General features: G+C 40.9%; 1 protein-coding gene across 4 annotated transcripts; it reads right to left on the bottom strand.

Annotated features, from left to right (window-relative positions):
- Positions 1 to 245: 245 nt before the first annotated feature.
- Positions 246 to 20,360, bottom strand: st3gal8 (ST3 beta-galactoside alpha-2,3-sialyltransferase 8). 4 transcript variants are annotated; one of them, XM_071495164.1, is made up of 9 exons: positions 20,245 to 20,360; positions 6,306 to 6,672; positions 5,585 to 5,714; positions 5,360 to 5,498; positions 3,511 to 3,704; positions 3,250 to 3,429; positions 2,861 to 2,906; positions 1,742 to 1,861; positions 246 to 1,380 (listed from the first exon to the last, which is right to left on the bottom strand). In XM_071495164.1, the coding sequence occupies exons 2-9, from the start codon at positions 6,454 to 6,456 to the stop codon at positions 1,213 to 1,215; spliced, it is 1,128 nt and encodes a 375-aa protein (XP_071351265.1). In that variant the 5' UTR covers positions 6,457 to 6,672; positions 20,245 to 20,360; the 3' UTR covers positions 246 to 1,212. The 4 variants fall into 4 exon arrangements, with proteins under 4 accessions (XP_071351265.1, XP_071351264.1, XP_071351262.1 ...); XM_071495163.1 differs by lacking the exon at positions 20,245 to 20,360 and adding an exon at positions 19,848 to 20,016; XM_071495161.1 differs by lacking the exon at positions 20,245 to 20,360 and adding an exon at positions 16,750 to 16,879.
- Positions 20,361 to 20,820: the final 460 nt, after the last annotated feature.

Here is a 20,820-nt window from a genome sequence, read left to right as displayed (position 1 = left end):
CTCCTCCCCCTCACTGCTTCCATTTATGGTCAGGACAGGAAGTGATGCTGGTTTAGGTTAACATAACGTGTAAAACTTAAAAACTGTCGTCCTGTTTCCAGTTCCAGTCTAATCAGATCAGATCCTCTAGATCAGGACGGTTTGCGTTAAGATAAGAATAAATGGATGGATTATAAATGAAATTATAAGTGTTCTGACATGGCCTCTTCATGCCATTTCTTCTTCAGGGCAAAGTGCTTTGATTAAAAAAAAAAAAAAAAAAAGAGGTTATCCCTGTATAATGTCTATAAAATCCCATAAAAAAGATAGAAAAAGTCTGTGGTTGTTTCCCGCTCAGAGCAAAACTTGTGTGGTCGATCCACGCAGTCGTAGACGGCAGGACGGTTTTCTGTGTGAACAGTGGAGAGTCCCCAAAAACAGTATTTGTTCAAGTTGAGCTGGAACTCATTTAAACCAGCAGGAGTCTGCACAGGGAGGGTATCTGAGCCCAACCCCCCCAACCAGCTGGAGGTGGCAGGCTTAGCTCCTCCCACTCCAAATAGCTCCGTCCACTGAAAATGCCTCGGCCCAACAGCAGCCTCAATCCAGCAAACCTGGAGGTCTAATGTCAGTCCAGTAGTCAGTAGGTCTGTAGTTCTGTTTCACGGTGAGTCAACAGGTCTGTAGTTCAACAGGTCTTGAAGGTCTGTCTGTAGGTCTGCAGGTCTGTCTCCTGGTCTGTCTCCTGGTCTGTCTGTAGGTCTGTCTGTAGGTCTGTCTGTAGGTCTGTCTGCAGGTTTATCTGTAGGTCTGTCTGCAGGTTTATCTGTAGGTCTGTCTGTAGGTCTGTCTGTAGGTCTGTCTGTAGGTCTGTCTGCAGGTCTGTCTGTAGGTCTGTCTGTAGGTCTGCAGGTCTGTCTCCTGGTCTGTCTCCTGGTCTGTCTGTAGGTCTGTCTGTAGGTCTGTCTGTAGGTCTGTCTGCAGGTTTGTCTGCAGGTCTGTCTGTAGGTCTGTCTGTAGGTCTGTCTGTAGGTTTATCTGTAGGTCTGTCTGTAGGTCTGTCTGTAGGTCTGTCTGCAGGTTTATCTGTAGGTCTGTCTGCAGGTTTATCTGTAGGTCTGTCTGTAGGTCTGTCTGCAGGTCTGTCTGTAGGTTTATCTGTAGGTCTGTCTGTAGGTCTGTCTGCAGGTTTGTCTGCAGGTCTGTCTGTAGGTTAGCAGGCCAGTTCTTGTGTCACAGGTGCAGACTGATCTTGCCTTCCTTGGCGAGATGGTGAATGATCTGCGTCTCGAAGTCGGCGCTGTGGACGCCGGTCTTCCTGAAGGCTCCAGCGTAACGATTCTCTTCCCAGTAGTGATGCCAGTTCCCCTGCTTGTCAGCACCGTAACCGAACACCGACACCTGGAAACAGACAGGAAGTGATGTCATGACATTCTGCAACACAATATACAGTGACGCTCGACATAACCAGGTATGACCTGCGTTTGTCCATTTCACAGAAAGACTTTTAATATGTTACAACCTTCATCTTTCTGTCAGTTTTGGAAAACTCTCCCTAGTTTTCTCCTTAGTGGTGCATTCAGGGACAATTCAACACAAGAATGTGAATTTGGTCTTTGAAATGTTTGGGTGTTTCTGAATGTACCAAGTTTTCTCAGCAGGCGTTACTCTCCACCGCATTACGACAGTAAATGATAAGTTGAAAAAAGTAAAGTTGATCAAATGTTGTACTGAATGTGGGTGTTGGGCTCCTCCCTCCTACCTGGTCACAGGTGTGCAGAGCAAAGATAATGGCTAGCATGCCGGTGGAAGGGTAGCGGCCATGATGCTCTGTCCATTTATCGTGAACGTATTTAAAGAACACTGGGTTCACCACCAGAACCTACACACACACACACACACACACACACACACACAACGGTCAAATGTTTAACGTGTCAGTGTTCATTGGCTCTCAGTTCATGTGTTACTATAAGCACTTGATAAACACCTAAACACCTGAAACAAAACAAATAAATCATCTGAAAACAGCTGAACCCTCCTGTGCTTTCGAACAAGAATCAAACTTATTAAGTCGATACAAACATTAAAACCAGAACTGAAAAATCTCAGAGGAGACTGAAGCAGAAACTTTCCTAAAGCAAAAAAAAAAACTGATAAACTAGAATCACCGCCTCATGTTTGTTTGCCTCCACCAACCAGCCAAGTTACAGGAAACATCGTTACAGGGTTTTAATGATGTCACTGTGAAGTCGACCTTTGACTACGTGGACATGAAGTATCATCACGTCATTTAATCCTATTAGACATTTGTGTTAAAATGTGTCATAATTAGCGAATTAATGTGCGAGTTATGGCCAAATACACGTTTTGTGAGGTTACAGTGACCTTTGACTGTTGCCAATCAAAAACTATTGAATTCATCTTTGATTCCGAATGAATTTTTGTGCCAAATCTGAAGAAAGTCCCTCAAGACGGTTTTGAGACATCACATTCAACAGGTTCTTAAAAACCATTTTTTATAGACTCGCTTTCATGTGATGCCATCTTTTTTATCATCCTTTCATTTTATTGCTCGTGCTTTTATTATTTTTATATGGCATCTACTCTAATTATTTTAGAGTACTATATTGACGTACAATATGCGTATGTAAAATTTGTGCAGTGACTTTGACGACCAAATTCTTATCAGTTCATCTTTGAGTTCAGGGCATTACTGATATCACTGTCATGAGAATGGGACAGGTGGATGGACAGACAACGTAAAAAGATAACACTTTTGTGACAGCGGTAGCCAAAGCCAGAGGCAGTAAAAACTGATGCTCATGGCAGAAATAACATCAGCGGACTTTAAACAGTGATGCCCTGACATTTATTTTACCTTGTCTTTATCGGCCTCCACCCTCTCCTTAACCCTCATGTAGGTCCTGAACACACACACACACACACACACACAGAACAACTGGTCATTTCTTCAAGTACCGTCTATTAGAAAATACAGTATTTCATGTTTCTCTATCTATATAAATAAATACACTCCATGTATAAATTCACATTTTGTTTTGTCTGATTTAAATATTAATTTGCACATAAACATAAACAAATGTGTATATGACTGTAAATATACTGTGCAGGTACAGACTCAGTCATTTTATGCTTATGTATGTGATATGTGTACTTGTTATTTCTAATATATGTACATAAGTACACACTGTATATTTAGAATATATTTCTCTCCATATTTTGCGGATGTGTGTGTAACACTCATACATCTTGATCAGGCCGGTGGACAGCGCGCTGGTCAGCCACTCCAGGTCTCTCAGTTTGAACGGCAGCAGGACGAGGCTGACTCCTTGTGCAACATCTACCGCGCTCTCCGGGTACAGGAAGTGATGCGTGGTCCGGTTGCCGACGTCTTTCTCGAACCCTCGAGTCACCGCCTTGTTCATTCTGAGGAGGAGGAAGATGAGGTGAGGAAGATGAGGAGAAAGGGTGAGATGTGTGTGTGTGTGTGTTTGTTGATGTGCGTACCGGATCACGGAGTTGTGGGAGTCGATCAAGTTGCCAAGTCCGGAATCTCGCAGGTTGCCAGAGTTGCCGACCACGGCACAGAGACGGCAAAGTGAGGGGTGGGGCCTGTGGTCCACAGTGGGCGGGGAAATGACCTGGAACATCTTTGACATCACCTCCTCTAGAGTGTGGTCGTTCCCCGACCGCTGGAGACCCTGTGGAGGAGTGAAGCATCCAGATATTTGAAGATGTCACTTTTAGTTATGGGAAACTGTGATGGACATTTTTCACTATTTTTTGACATTTTTGTTTACAATCCTTGTTTAATTGATCCATTAAGTTCCATTAATTAAGTAAATTTCAGATCAAGTGATGATGAAAATAACAGCCATACATTTTTTAAAAATTATAGTGTTGCTACAGCATGTGGCTGTGATTTGTTTTAGCTCAGTCAGACACACACACACACACACACACACAGAATATACAGTATACTGCAAACTGTAGATCAGACTGATGTCAGCAGCATTACCCCTCCCTCCTTTTAATCTACTAATGGTTTCTGCTGCAGGACTTAATCTATAAATGCAGGAAAAAGACTCAGACGTTCGTCTCCTCATCCAGACTCCTGCCAGCGTCCACAAAGACAAATCTAAGACATCTGACATTTCAGTTTTTAATCAAAACACAGATCTTCATTAAAGGTCCTGACAATTTACTGAAACTCACGTGGACAACGTGCAGTTTATTACACTTCCTTCTCTGACCGCCTAATAAATCCTGTTTAAAACCACACCTGTTTTCTTGCCTTTTGACACGAGTTGTTGCAGAGTCTTCTGTCTTGATTAAACTTTAAATGTAGGATGTCGTTGCTTTATGTATTTTATTGTTAGTTTTTAGTTATTTGTTTTAGTGTTAGTTTTCATTGTTTTAATGCTTTATTTAGTTTTTATTGTTTCATTGTTTTAATTGTTTTGCATGGATTTTTTATTCTTTATTTGTTGTTGTGTTTATTTTATTCTATATTATTTGTTATTTATTTTGCTGTTACTCTACAGCACTTTGGTCAACTGGATTGTTTTAAATGTGCAATATAAATAAAGTGGATTGGATAATAACAAATCTTCGTTCTGCGATTCTGATAATTTACTTTATTTTATTAATGTTATCATCAATTCAAAACTATCAGGTCACTTCCAGCATGTAAATATTTTCTTTAATAGGACTCAGACTTTATCACTGTTTTACCATGATCAGTTAGTAAAGACAGATTTTTTTTTAAAAAAAGGAAACCTGAAAATCTTTTTGTGATTTACTTAATACTTAATTTTCGACATTGATATTATAGTTATCTGCAGTTTATTTAACAATTGTGGTATAAATTGATGTGAGGTGTAAGAAATCATAGAATTTAGGTGTGCAATGATTTAATCTGATGGTGATTTGCGTTTCCTTTTAATACTTGAAGTAAAGTTGCTGTGCGCCATAAAATCTCACACTCTGCCTACAGCCTGATTTACTTTATGTTGATTGATTTGCAAAAAGCATAACAGCTCTGTGATTGTAAATTGTTTAAGTGACTGAAGTGAATTCTGTTACAGTGATAAAACATGTGGTTCTGGACCAACACACTGGTCCAAAGAGTGACTTTTACTTTGAAGGACAAACTTGCAAACTAAGAAGAAAGAAGCCTGGACTCATTATTTCAGTGAACAAAACCTTAATTATAATTGTGAAAATTATTCTTTTAGTCCAACTTGACTTTTTAAATCAGATTTCAAACTTCACACTGATAAAATCATCATGCAGGCAAATGTGTTCCTCTAACATAGGGACAGAGCCAGCAACTGTTCCCACGGTTTGTCCTTACCAGCCACCATCTGAGTGCGTCTTGGTCAAAGTTGTTATTGGTGTCTCGGAGGATCGGCTGCTGCCTGGGGTCGTAGCGTTGGCTGAACCAGTCTGATGACGTCACATCTGAAATGCAGTCTTTAGGACACCCACAAGACCTGCAGGAGGGCGACACAGCTGAGTCAGACACACACAGAGAAGGGAATCATGGGATACACAGAGGTCATGACCTCCTGCGTATTACCTCGAGTCATACTGGGAGTCGTCTGCAGGCCCCCTCTGGAACTTAGCCTTGTTCATGATGGGAGGAGGAGTGTGTGGTTTCCCAGGGGGGTCAGGGGTCAGGTCAGCAGGAGGTGCTGTGAGTTCAACCACTGCAAACACAAACAGACTGAGGGTCAGAGAACAGTGCAATCACAGCACGACTACCTCTCCTGCTGCTGTTATACAACAACCACTACAACAACAACATCAACAACTGGTCAGGGCTCGATCACAAACCAGGCGACGCAGGAAAAAGTTACAGCTCCATCATCAGGCTGTTTATGGTCATTTCCTCCTCTGAGGACGTTAAGACTTTAAAGTCTAACCTCACCCTGAGTGAGTATCTCAAATCTCAAATAACGTTCGGCATTAAGCAGGCAACACATTTCTTCATTTGGCTAAATAAACAAAAAAAGATTACTGCTGCCGGCACCACTGAGGCAGAGGGTCAGGGGTCACAGGGGAGACTGATTAACCGCTGCTCACTGGACCGTGGATGTAGCCCTGGTGGTCAGAGCTAATTAGCCACGAGCAGTTACTGTCACACTGGGCTTCTCTGCTGGGAGTCTGGTGGATTATAATCACACTTCTGGTCCAGTATCGTAGCTGAGCTAGCTGCTCTGTTGTGTGTCTGCGACTGTAACAAAAAAATAAAGGACCCCCCCCCGCTTCTCGTGATGATGATGACACCAGCTCCTCACCTGTGTCCATGTTGGCGGGTGTGGCCCGGAAGGTGGGTGGGGATAACGACTGAGGCAGGAAATGTCTCTTCTGGCTGTTCTGACTGGCGAGCATGAGGAAGAGGATGGCAACGATCAACACGGCAACCCACACCTTCCTCCTGAACAACATGGCTGGACGGAGAGCGGGTGGGCGACGGCAGGGGGAAGGATGCGTTGTTGAGAAGTCGATCAGCCGTTCATCCTGCTATGTCGGCACAGTTAGACTGTGTCATCTGGACTTTTTCCTCTGTTCTGTCGTCGTTCCACTCAGCTTCATCTCCATGGAGCCTGAGACTTGTGCACAACGCTGCCTTCCTATTGGTGGAGACAGGACCTATGTTCACACCTGAGTCAGACAGAAAAACAAAGCAACATCAGCATCTTCAATAATAAACTGATTTTCTCTTTTATAACAAACTGATCTTTATTATGAACTATTTCAAACTATTTAACCATCACAAACGATTTAAAACCATTCATAATAATCAATAACAAACAGCAACAGCTGATCACAGCTTCTCCTCAGAAACAGCAACAACAGTCAAAGTTCAGCACAGAGAACATGTTGGTGTAAGTTGTGTCGTTGCTGATGATGATGATGATGATGATGAATGAAAAGTGTTTTTCTAGGATGACATCATCAAAAACAACAGTCACTCTCTTCAACCTTGAAAAACAAAAGGAAGGAAGGGGGAGGGGCTTTTGGTTTTTGCTGATGACTGGAGTCAACCCCTCCCTCCTCTTCCTCCCCTTCCTCCCCCTCCTCACCTCCTCTCTCCTCCTGCAGGAATGTCTCCATGCAGTAAGACTCGGTCTCTGCATACCAATCAGATCTGGCTTCAGTTCAGCTTCTCCTGTTTCAGCTCTCACTCTCGTCCTGTCTGCTTCAATGTCTCTCTCTCGCTGTGTGTGTGTGTGTGTGTGTGTGTGTGTGTGGTCTACATCAGCTGACCTGCATGTGTGCTCCTTCATTACCGTGTTGTGTAACTGATAGCTATAACTGTTTATTTCATAACGTTTGATGTAACTGGCTCAAAACACACACACACACACACACACACACACACACACACACACACACACACACACACACACACACACACACACACACACACAGTTAATAGTATTACTTTTTTCTTCTACTAACAGAACTAAAGCTCCTTTCAAACCTTCGAGTTACATGAATGTGGTGATAAAGGATAATTACTGTATTTTTACTGAACTGTATTTATGGAACATTTCATTTCAATAACTGTTCAGTGAGTAAAATGGTTCAAAAACTTACAGATTTGCTTTGATATTTCATACCTCATTAATCATCTCACAACCCCCCAGATTTATCTCACCAATTATCCACTTTTTACTCCACTAAATTTATCTGACAGCAGCAAGTACGACTTTTAAAATTTTACATAAAAATATATGACAACCTCATAAAACATGATTCATTTCAAGTGTCTCTGCCCCAAAACAACCTGTTATTTTTTTAACTTTTTGACTTTAGAGCTGCATTAATTGGTCAATTAATCAATCAGTCGATTGACAGAAGATTAAATGGTAACTATTTTGGTAAACGATTAGTGATTTTGAGCCAGTTTTTAGGAAGAAATGACAAATTTCTCTGGTGTCATCTTCTCTAATGTGCAGATTGGTTTTATTTTCCTTTATCTCGATTTTGGTTTATTGGTCGGACCAAAATAGACACTTTATGGTGTCACTTTGGACTCTGGGAATGTTTTACAGATTAAATAAACCCAGATCGACAGGTTAATGGAGGCTAAGCTGGGTATAAACATTAAATACTGTTTTAAAACCGACCAAAATCTGCCTGTAACACGGACTATCTTCAAAAGTCAAGCGCTTCAAGTATTTCTGGTCAGATAATCTTGTTGAGCTGTTTTAAACAGATTTTATTCTGTTAAAGTTCATGTACACCTGCTTGTGTTTAGACAACATTAAAAATACATCGGCTCAATGAAAAACCTGTTTCTTTTCCTCAGAGTAAGATACTGACATACCTACAGCTAAAGATCCTCTTGAATATTAATGTTATATTTTGATTAGGGCCGTCAAACGATTATTTTTTTCTCAATCGCAATTAATTCCTGAATTTCATATTTCATCACATGATTAAAATGTTATTATTTTGCATTTCTCTTGCTTGACAACACTAACCGTCAGTCTGTCTGAGCTAGAAGCTAACGTTAGCATGTCTGACAGTAACAGCAGCGGTGACGGTGTAAAATAAAGAATCTTTGGTGGCATGAGATTAACATGATTTTAAAAAAAATAACATGTTATGCTCAGTCCTTAATCTCATCACGATTAACGCATTAATGCTGACAGCCCTAATTTTGATACATACCGTATGTTCAGCTTCACTTTGCATCACCAAAGTCTTACGATGCTTTCACTGCATACAGGTCTTTAAATTTTCAGATTTTGTGTCAAGCAAAGCTCGATACTTTGACCTCGAGGGTAGTTTTTAGACAGGTCAACTCTGTCAGTTTGTCCTCTGACCAGTTACCACGAAACACAGGGGTCAAAACCCAAAATGTCTGAGAGATTTTGAGAAGATCAACACAAGAAGTTGTTTTTGTGTCAAAACTGTAGGACAAATCTAAAGAGCCGAAAACGTTCAATGTCTCAAGGGGGACAGTTTCCTGTGAGTTTAAGTTGTTGAGTAGTCTCCTCAACTCAGATCAGACCAAAAAAGGAAACATGTCCAAAAAAAATAAATAAAAATCCTACAAACAGCAACAACATTCATTTATTTCTCACTGGAGTCAGAACAGACAACGCTGCCCGAAAAACAAAAAGAGAGTTTTAAGACAGACTCCACAACCACTGGTAGTATCCCAGTAATTACACCATACTTCTATGACAGTAATCGTTATATTGTAAGAACAGGACCGGAGGAGGCGAGTCAGGACAGATACTGATTAAGAAATATGTGTGTGTTGATATGGTGCAGTATCTGTTACAGTTATCTGTATCCTCTGTGGGCGGGAGAGAGCGAGGCTGGGAAAAATTCCTGAGATACAGCAAAACTGCTGGATTAGCATCTGCAATAGCATGTTAGCGTAGAGTCTCACTGTGTGCTATGTTGACTATGCAAACTTGTCCTGGTTCAAAGGGCTTTAGCAACAGGAGCGGCTCAGAACAAACCAATCAGATGGATATTTGGTGTGGATCTGAATGTCCACACAGAAAGCAGATCAATATCCGTTAAAAATTAATCAAATGAATAACTATTCACACATTAATGGTGAACAGAGAAGTGTTATTTCAGTTATTTTCCTCTTGAGTCTTTTTCAAACTTCACACTAATGACTTTCAGACTTGCATATTTAACACTGTTAATCTGAGCGCGCTCAGTCCAGACATGCATAACACAGCAGAGGCTCAGAAGCAGCTTTTTTTTCCCCACAGTGCTGTTCAGTTGAACCCTGTGCACAGGTTCTCTGTACAATACACAAAACAATACACGGACCAGTCATTCGCTGATCTGACACGAAATCCTAGCACAATAATCACACAGAGGCACAGAAAGCAGGGCTCGAGCCGTGATACAGGAAAACACCCTGCACATGTTCAGATCAATCATGTTACACTCGGTCTTGGCAGATATAAAGTGAGCTGCACTGACCGCATACATTCTAAATTAGAGATATCACAACATCAGATTTTAAGCATTTCTTAAATCATTATTGCAGCTTAGAAAAGTTACTTTCTGACAGCAAACTAAACTTTAGATGTTGTTGCTTCTGAGGGAGCAAACGGCTTCACCCCATAATTCTACCTCAGAGCCATTCAACAAACTATCGGAAAAAACTGATTTATCAGACACAAAGCTGAAATAATTCAAACTGATGGTCAGATCATAAACCTATAGTACGGTTACATTATCCAGGAGACTCTCGACTTTCTCTCTTGAGGAACATTGGGGAGGGGAAACTGTGAAATGGGGATTTATAGTGGAGAAAATGACGTGGTGAACAATTCAGACACATTGTTGAGTTCAAGCCATGTTGGCTGAATGAGATAATGTGGCCAGACCGAGCTCGTCCTCACAGCGTGGCTGAGACTGAAATAGATTTCTACAGGGTCCTTTGTGCTGTTATCTTTTCACCCACACACTCTGCCGTTACTTTCCCCGGTCTTTGACATGTGCGTGTTAAGAGCTTATCGGATCAGAAACCCAGCGGCCGGTGCAGCGTGCAGAGATATCAGATGAGTGAAAACATGTCGGGAGTGAAGAGGACGGTGGAGGGTTAATGACTATCAGCTGAGTCACAGTGTCTTGTATGTTATTTCAGGGTTTGGAGGGTGGGGGAGGGGGTTTGGCAGGTTTAGGGGTCACATGGTTCCCTGTGCTGAGAAAACCACGCGACAGCACTCCTTCCTGTCTCTCTCTGTGACCTCTGACCTCAGTGTTGACACCAGGATGGAAACCAGCTGCTCTGGCTGCGAGAGCAGCGACTGAATGGAAAATAATGCCACCACAGGAAGACGGCTGATGTTCTCACACAGGCCGCCGGAGTCACGAAGACTAGAACAACTTTTTGTGCTGTTTCACAGCTCGACCGCCCACAGAGGAGAGAGAACGATCTGACTCTGCTGCCTGTTTCACTGTGGTTGTCTCTGTCTGTGGTGGACAGGAGAGAGGGGACATGAAACAAACGTCCCTGTCGTTGGTGAAACTTCTTTCTCTATGTGAGGGAGTTTTTTTTCCTCCTTTGTTTCCTCCCATTACAAGAAACATGTCTACAATTTAAAATGCTCTCATTCACTGTGTTTTAATTCAACAGTGGTTTACAAACACTCAAAGGGCCACTTCAGTCAAATTACAAAGAAAAGTGGCGTCAGATACGTCAGATAGTTTGGTTTGCTTTGTTTCAGAGATTTCCAGTGTCTCCGCCCCAAAACAACCTGTTATTTTTTTAACTTTTTGACTTTAGAGCTGCATTGATTGGTCAATTAATCAATCAGTTGATTGACAGAAGATTAAATGGTAACTATTTTGGTAAACGATTAGTGATTTTGAGCCAGTTTTTAAGAAGAAATGACACATTTCTCTGGTAGACACTTTATGGTGTCACTTTGGACTCCGGGAATGTTTTACAGATTAAATAAACCCAGATCGACAGGTTAATGGAGGCTAAACTGGGAATAAACAGTAATTACTGTTTTAAAACCGACCATAATCTGCCTGTAACACGGACTATCTTCAAAAGTCAAGTGCTTCAAGTATTTCTGGTCAGATAATCTTGTTGAGCTGTTTTAAACAGATTTTATTTTGTTAAAGTTCATGTACACCTGCTTGTGTTTAGACAACATTAAAAATACATCGGCTCAATGAAAAACCTGTTTCTTTTCCTCAGAGTAAGATACTGAAAGATGTATTGTTATGATATAAACACTGAAACTCAGGATTGGAGCGAGAAATGAGAAGAATATCAAATGATGTTCAGCCCTGAAGTGTTTTAGCTTCAGTGTGTTACTGAATAGAATAAAACAAACGTTTCCACACTGGGCTGTGAAGGACGTCCTGACGAACAACTCAGCGTCTTTTAGTCACACCATGTTTACTTCCACCGCGGAGGAGTCGTCCCTCTGCTCCTCACAGTCACTGTGGGATTCCGGATTAACATAAATATCTCTCCTGGTTTCCTGAGACACATAAATATGGGCCATGATGCTGACATGTTAATCACAAACATCGGAGATAGATCCTTACACTCTACAGTCTTGTCTGTTAGGAAAAAAGGAAGTAACAACCAAAACAAACAAAACAAAAAAAACACAAAAAAACAAACTGAAATATGTTTGAATCAATTTTGACTTTGATTTTACAAACTGTTTGCTGAAAAAACACTGAGAAATAAATTATGAGAACTGTTGAACTGGACTGAATGAAAACTGTGTTTTTTTCTCTTTCAGTGAAATTAAAGGAACATAACAGAGGTCTTTTTAAAAAAACTGGGGAATCTTTAAATAAAAGATAAATAAAATAAATCCCACTTTCCCCACTTATTTCTCTATCGTCTCCGGTAAGTGACCAGTGCTGTAAAGGCTAGAAAAGCTGCGCTGATTAAAGCAGAATCGCTCCCTCAAAATGTAATAATTCACAATAATTTACAAGGTATATTTATCAATTATGAACCCATGTAGAGAAAAACCGACCATAAAGATGGGGACGCATTAGGGCGGGGCTACGGTGTGATTGACAGACTGTAATTCCAAATTCAAACCAAACCACACAGCGGATCATAAAACGTGTTTTTGGCTGCAGTCACAATATAATACGCAGATGTAGCCTTCTCATTTCAGCCTTCAATCTGTTTGAACTCTGATTTGCAGACTCCTGTGGCTCTCCGGTCTGACAGAGAGTGGGACTGACCACAGGAAACACTGACTGTTTATGTCGTAGTTTGTAGAACTGCAGGTGAAATAACAGAAGTGGTGGAGGAGGAGGGCGAGCTGACGGCTGCAGAGAGCTAGAGCAGTGACGCAAGTTAACAAGTGTTTGTGTTTCTTTCAGAACTTTATGGACCGCTGTTGCTAACACGCTAACCCTGCTAGCTCTCACAGCTGCTCACAACCCAGCCCGTGCTGTTTTCTAGTCGTGCTCAGGGCAAAATCTAATCTTACACAGCAGACGGGTGTAATTAATAAAGGGCAAACTTCAAACTTTGCTCCTGTTGAGGTGGTGTTCAGGTTTAATTCCCAGCCCTACATGAACGCTCCAGTTTCCAGGAAGACGCCGTTATTTCCGCTCAGAGTCACTGACCAGCAGCAGGGTGGAAAATTAGTCGAGCTCAAGAGTGTGGCTCAGAAAGACGACCAGAAGAAACACACACACACACACACACACACACACACACACACACACACACACACACACACACACACACTTGTCCTTCCATCTTTGTGAGGACACTCATTGACATAATGCATTCCCTAGCCCCTTACCCCAAGCTTAACCATCACATCTGAGAGCCTAACCCTAACCCTGACCCTAACCTTAACCTAAACCTAATTCTAACCATAACTCTGAAACCAAGTTCTAACCCTCAACATGTGATTTGAAGGTGTCTCAAAAAGTGAGGACCGGCCAAAATGTCCTCACATTCCCAAAATGTCCTAACTCTGTCCTCACAAGTACACACACACACACACACACACACACACACACACACACACAGTGAGATAATTTTAAATGGTGACTTCAGGAACAGTTCAGAAAAAACAACACTGCCCAGACACACTCTCTTCCTGTTGACTGTGCTGACTCACAGACCAGAGACTCATGGTGGGTTCAGACCACAGCACATGAGCCTGACAACAGCCTGACCTCTCTTATTTTAGGCTTCTGCAAACATTACACAGAATTTCTAGTACTACTGAAGTCGCAATTACACTTTTTATTTTAATTTGAAATGACAGATACAGTGGAGGCATGTCGAGGTGAGAGAGAGAGAGATAAAGAAGAGAAAAAGAGAAAGCAGATTTATTTTGCTAATATTAGGTTAGTTTGATTTTTATTGCCTATTAATATTCAATCCAACCACCAGCATACTATGTGTGCACGTCACCCACGTATAAAAACACCCTCGTAGTTGCACTAACAAAGTTTTACGAGCCCTGTTGTGTCAGTCTCTCTGTGTGCCTGTAGTCCAGGGTGCACATGAGAGCGTAGAGAGACGTAGGTGTGATGCTACCTGCAACAAGTCTCCACCACTTTTTTCTCCAAGTGAGGAAGTAGAATATTCACAGTTCACACTGTCTGGCTGGAAGTCATATTCATAAATTTAAAAAAAAAGATTAATCATTACTAAAGCGTACGTCATGCAAGAGCCAATAAAAAGTAATGCAATGGTAAAAGTTATCATATTGACATTTAAAGTGTATTGAACGATTCACGGTCCTGGTAGTCTCTGAGCGGCACAGTGAATTCAATTATTTTTCTCTACCTAGCTATTATCAACTAGTAAAGATTAAAAGGCAGCAGAACATCCTTTCATTCATTCATCGTTCCCTCCTCTGACAGCTTACAAAGCCAGCCTATTAAACTCAGACAGCTTGTGCCTCCTGGAAATAAAATAATATTGTCAACATGACGAAACTATTCATAAAGTCAGTCTAACATTTGATCGCGGGCTCAGTTACAGTTGACTAATGTATGTAAACCTGCCACCGTAGGAGCAGTAACTACATAACCTTTGAAATCAGCCACAATTTAAGATAGTTTTCATATTGCAAATACAATACCTCACCTCACCCCGTCTTCCTGTCCGATCCCACCACTGTTGACACACTTTTTCTTGCCAATGTATGTTTATATTTATCCGTCTCACTCTCCAGTCTGCTGTCTGCTCTATGAAGATGACACTTATTTCTTGTCTATCCTGAAAGAGCGCTCCTTCCTCTGCTACTTTATATATATATATATATATAAAAAAGGTGTCATATGTTGGACGTAGCTTAGAGACCTCTGAGAAATCTGTCTATCTGAGCTGTAGAAATAAAACTGCGTTGGGACAGACAGTCGGTTGGGTCTGTAACCATCTGTTTCTGTAGTTCAGATTTAGAATCAAGCCTCTATAATTACATATACAGAGGACGTTTGAGTCACAGACCACACAAGCCTTCTCTGTCTATGATTATGTCTTTCGACATCCTCATTTACACTAACACACCCAGAGAGGTAATACACAAATATTATAATTCGTTCTTCATTCACTTAACATTTCTAAATAAATACTAAACGACACAAAACAAAGTAACCATAAAAAGGTCATTATAAAGCAAAACAGTATTATACACAGACAAAATGACAAAAGGGTTGATAAAGCACCGTATGAGAACATCGTTGGCATTTTATGGGAAAAAACATGTAGAACCAAGGTGAAGGAGTGTCTGCGATAAGAGACACGGAGTGGAGATGTGTTGTTCGGCTGTAAAAGTTGTATCACATATTATCTGTAATATGATTTTAAAAATTTTTTAATCTCAAATGTAAAACTGCAATAAAATCTGTACAGCAAACAGACAGTATCTCAGGAATGTAATCAGATTACTTAGGAAACATAGAAATGCGTCAAATTTATTATAACCATACTGTGATTATTTATTACCTGGCTGTGCTCTGTGGTGTTGTGGTGATAACCTAACCAAGAGCAATAAAGCTTTATTTTATCTTTTCTTATCTGGGGATTAATAAATGATCCTATTTTTAACTAAAACAGTACACGGCAGGAAGTGAAAGCTGACGACAGCAAGATAACTACAGGGTACCAGCAGATGAGCATTACAGGGATACCGAACAACAAACTAGTGTTATGGTTAAACTCAGTTCATACAGGAAGCCGTAGGAGACATTACAATGAAGGAGGCGCACAATGAGATAACTACAGGCCAACTGTGGTAATAGTGGCTGAGATGTTTTGAGTCTCGTACAGTAAAGTAAAATAGACCAAAAGAGTACTACAGACGCAACCAGAATTATAACCTTACAGACACACTGTTTGTCTTTGTATGGTGCAGTAAATATTGTTTATTATAGGAGATTACAGTGATGGCAACTATTTTTATATCAATTTATTATAATCGTTTTGAGTCTTTGGTTTCAGCCTCTGAAATGTTAATATTAATTAATCGACTAATTCAGACAAAAATAATCGGATGAACTGATAATAATAATAAAAACAAGGCTTAGTTAAAGCTCTGAACATCATAATAACCCTCAGGGAGGGAGAAGCAGATACACTGGCGGCTGAGTGTGTGCATGGTCTACACATGCAGTGCTGCAGGAGACAGAGCTGTAGTCATGTGGGTTGAGTGTAACAGTGGAGACCCGGAGACATAACGGTGCAGGACGGGCTCCATTACAACTACTGTCGGGTTATCACATGAAGCTACACTCACATCCCACAAACTGCAGAACACCAAGCACATCAGAGGAATTTGTTAAAGAAAGTAAAAACCAAAGTCTGAAGGAGGCCACCCCCCCTCACCCCCCCGACCCCCCCACCCCTTTTCCCTCTGTGTCTCTATCGGTTTCACGCTCCTTCACTTTTACCCGCTTACACACCAAACTACAGCAAACAAACAACCGCACAAACAACCGCACAAACAACCGCACAGAGGGCGTCAACGTGAGTGGAATCAAGCCGCGGCAAAATTAGCTGAAAACTGCACGAAGTTTGGTGGGAACTTTCCGAAGTTTCCACCGCGCTGCAACACACACACACACACACACACACACACACACACACACACACACACACACACACACACACACACACACACACACACACAGCTGTTCTAGGGCCCGGATACACACTGACGGCCCCGGTAAACAGCCGGTAAACAGCCGGTAAACCCCCCAGAGCCCCGCTGGAGACGGGGGGAGACTCACATGCAGCGGCGGCGGAGAGCGGACGGTTCTGCTTCTTCTCATTGTGTGAAGCTGCGGAGCGCAGAGGCCCCGCTGATGCAGAGCGAGGCCCCGCCCGTCGGGGAGGACCTGGAGGGGAGGGGGGGTACTCTTTTTGTTTTTTTGTTTTTTATAATATGCGGTTTTGGTGTGTGGGTGTGTATAATTATGTCTGACACAACTCCAAAATCCATTTAAATGTCGCTGAGCTTCTGCACTTCACCATAAAACATATAAAACTGTCAATCAACTGAAAAATCAGGGAAAATAATGAAATAAAACACAAACATATCATCACCGGCTGAGTTTTAATTAGAACCACAAAAACTAATTACAGCAGTAATCTCATTCATACCTGACTTATTGTCTTGTGTGTGTTTTGTCTGTTGATTTAAGATGCTTAAGTTATTTTTACAGTGTGCTGTGATGTAGGCAGCAATGCAGAGCCAATGATATTTTTAGGTTTTTTGATTACAGCTGAAAATAAGCAATGAGTCACAATCAAGTCTATGATACGTGCAGCATGATAATCTTCACAAATAAACACTATTTTTAGATTTTTGAAGTAAAAACTGACTTCAACATCACCACCACTAAACTAGTTTCATTTACTTCTACAGAAGCCTTAACTCTTGCAAAGTGCAATAGGCTGCAAAAGTGTGAGTATAAACATAGTAAGGCTGTAAAGTAGAACTGGTGAGATCAGGGTTTTTTGGGCGTTTTTGGTGGTTAGCAAACACTTGTTGCCACATCGAAGACACAACAGCTTTGTCATCCCATCTGAGTTATGTTTGTATCCACCTGATACAAGTCCAGTGTCGCTCTCTAGCTCTCGTATTATCTACACTAAAGTGTGTTGTGTGATGAACCTTCAGAGAATTATCACCTCAATCTGTTGCTCTCTGGTTTCAGCAGAACTAAAAAAAACCCTGGGAAACTACCTGCTGCGGACAGACACAGTTACTAGATGGTAAACATGGAACATTTAGATATTGAGATATTTCTAGTAAGAGTTTAATCATATCAACTTAAAACATGTTGACATGCCATTGCTGTGCTCACAACCTGCTGCTGTCCCTTCCCACGGCCCCAAAGTGGCCAATAAAAGAAGTTATCACAGGTTTAAATATTGATTAGTGCAGCTTTAAATATTGATTTTTTATCCGTTAGCGTTCCTGTGTTTGTTTTTATTGTTAATTTGTCCAACCTTTCAGACACTGATCAGCTGAAACAGTTTGACCAGGAGAACCACCTTTATTCAGGTGGGATTCAAACTCACAACTTCACAGGCCCACGTGACAACAGGTGATGCTCATTAGCCACCAGCAGAGACTCACTTTAAACTGAATCATGTTAAAGGGAAAATACAGTTGATATCAAGCTTAAAGACTGAAGCTGAAGCCTGAAGGTCCCAGGTGAAGAGTTGACATGTAGAAGAAAGAAATCTATTGTTATTTGATACTAGCACAGCCCTGTCTGGGTGCTCGTATGATTCACCTTTAATGTAACAGGAGAAAAGTTTTGAGGATGACAACTAAAATAACTGAGGTGGTGCTGGTTTTGGTTGCACAAGTGTGAACTTCCCCATATCTAAAAAGATAGAAAGGGCAGAGCTTCTACATTTATTGAAGTATGACACTTTTCCTGTCTGTACTCACTGTCAAGTTAATTATTATTTTTTAAATCAAATAGAAAATGATTCTGTATGTCACTGAATAATTTCAGACTCAAGTAAATCAGTCAGTGTGATCTGTGGACGCCCTTATTTATCTGACAAATCTGAACATGTTAAAACGCCTCAGATCAGCAGAGACACATGTTTATATGGCAGATGTGAGACAGAAAGTGAGGTCAACCGTTCACCTGGAGTCACACAGGAAATACTACACAGGAAGGAGACTACCACAATGATAGCAGAGAAGAAGAGCAGAGGAGAAATGTTGTGTAGTTTATCTTCAGCTGACGTTGTTGTTTTGTTGCTGCAGATGTTAGATTTGATCTGACAACGACATCAGCAGGAGGTTAGACTGCACGGAGAGATGTGATTGGTGGAATATGAGTGACAGAAACAGAACCAGCTCATCTTAAAACCCTCTTCTCCACTGTTTCTACATATTTTCACTACATGTTCACAGAGCCACTTTCACATGACACAGAGTCATTCGATCCACAGTTGTTAAAAATATATGGATAAGTACAACTTAAAGGGTGAATCCTGGATGTTTCAGTTTAGGTGGATCTGGTGGCACCTTGTGGTAACTGCTGCTCAAATTAGATTTCTAAATTTTGTGCAGTTCTCAGACACAATACAGGCATTAAAAGACAATAAAAATAACAACAAATAAAACAACAAGTGAAAACACAAAAGCAAACATATAACCCTGCAACAACCCCCAAACACACCTACTACACCTGTCACCTGTAACATCTGCACAAATCTTATTACAGAAATAAAACCAATAAACTGCTGTTGCTGCAAAAAACAAGAACAAAAACATTGATGAAACATTAAAGTTAAAATAGTCAAAAAGAAGAACAAGTACATTTTTTCTGTACAAATGATTAATTCCACAAAACAGAGCAGCATCTTAAGTTTGTCTAAGTGAGTATGATGATCAAAATGGAAAAAAAAAAACATGGATTAAATATGGATTGAACTGTTAAAAGAACCATAGACCTGTTACACCTGTTATTTCTGAAGATGCAAACCACTTTTTTATAGTTTATTATTTGGGCAATTTTAATTTGACCAGGACAGTGAGAGAGAGGGAGTGACATTGGCAGAGGGCCCAGGCTGGATTCAACCCAGGCTGCTGCGGTAAGGACTCAGCCTAAATGGTATGAGCTCTACCAGGTGTGTCACAGTTGCGCCCCCTTGATGATGCAAAACACTTTAATCCGGTTGAGTAAAATGAAGCCTGAAACATGACATACTTCACTAAAGAAAAGCGTAACCTCACTTTTGTGCAGCTGATTTGAGTATCATGCTCACACAGTCTTGTGTCAGGCTGTAGCTGCAAACAGTTAAAACAGTTTTCTGTGGCTGTTATTTTTCAGACTCTCTTCGAGCTTCTCCTTACCTGTGAAGATGATTCAGTTTCTGGTCCAGTTCTTAAGAAAATGAAGGCACAACCCGTCCTTGCGTAGCAGTAAAGCACATTAAAAGAAACTGTGCCTACTAAACACTTTTGGGGTTGACTAACTCTAATAGGAAGTATAACGCCTGTCAACATTAGGGCTACAAACAACACATATTGCAACACTCACTGTGGGAGCTGGTTTTCATCAGCCCTCGCTCAACTTAAAACGAATACCCTGTGTTGTGAAACTACATATCCCAACATGGATCAGTCTGAACAGGTTCCCTGGTTCTTAGTTAAGAGTCCTGGGTTTTAAACTCACATAAATGATAAGTAAAAACATGACTTTTTGGATATGATAAATTAAAAAAAAGGATCCCAAACCTCTCAAACTTACCTTTTGTTTCTCATTGAGAGGAGACTGAACTGCTGAGCTCTGTGCAACCCAACGCAACGATCCTCTGCACTTCCTCATTCTCCATTAGTTGATTATTTTCAGTTTCCTCTTCAAATCAGCACTTTGAATCATGTTTAAGCCTCTGGATTAAGTTCATTTCAGCGTGAACTCTGTCTTATCGTCACTCCGTGCACAAACAGTATCACTTCACATTTTTTCTTCTGCTGTTTCTAACCACAGCTGACAGCTCACACACTGATTTGTGGCCATACATGTAAAGTATATTTACAATATTCTATAAAAGCTGGTTCCACGTTATTGTTGTGAGGTAACGGTGCTATACACTGTGTGTGAGCAGGATTTTGGTCCATGGTCATTAGCTTTAGCGCCAATATACTGTCAGTGAATGCATTGGGCAGCTATTTTCTGATGCTAACAAAATTAGCCAGCTAACACAACTTTAAAATTCACAGATAGCAAAATGAGTTAAAATAGCTACGTTAGAGAAAGATAATAACAGAGTAAAATAAATAGGTTTTAATTTAGGTCATGAGGCAAGTTATTTGTCATTTCTCA

The sequence above is a fragment of the Trachinotus anak genome, unplaced genomic scaffold (genome assembly GCF_046630095.1).
Source record: "Trachinotus anak isolate AG129_WGS33_773 ecotype Australia unplaced genomic scaffold, CSIRO_AGI_Tana_v1 ptg000013l, whole genome shotgun sequence".
Lineage (NCBI taxonomy): Eukaryota > Metazoa > Chordata > Actinopteri > Carangiformes > Carangidae > Trachinotus > Trachinotus anak.
The sequence above is the reverse complement of the archived record's forward strand: the minus strand, read 5'-3'. Positions and strand labels throughout refer to the sequence as shown.

Bases quoted from the DNA above. Each gene is read 5' to 3' on its own strand.
- st3gal8 (XM_071495164.1), bottom strand. From the start codon at position 6,456: ATGTTGTTCAGGAGGAAGGTGTGGGTTGCCGTGTTGATCGTTGCCATC. The intron at 2,907-3,249 runs GTATGAGTGTTA...GTGTGTGTTCAG, and splicing joins TCCACCGGCCTGATCAAGAT to GACCTACATGAGGGTTAAGG. The intron at 1,862-2,860 runs GTAAAATAAATG...GTGTGTGTGTAG, and splicing joins TGGAGGCCGATAAAGACAAG to GTTCTGGTGGTGAACCCAGT.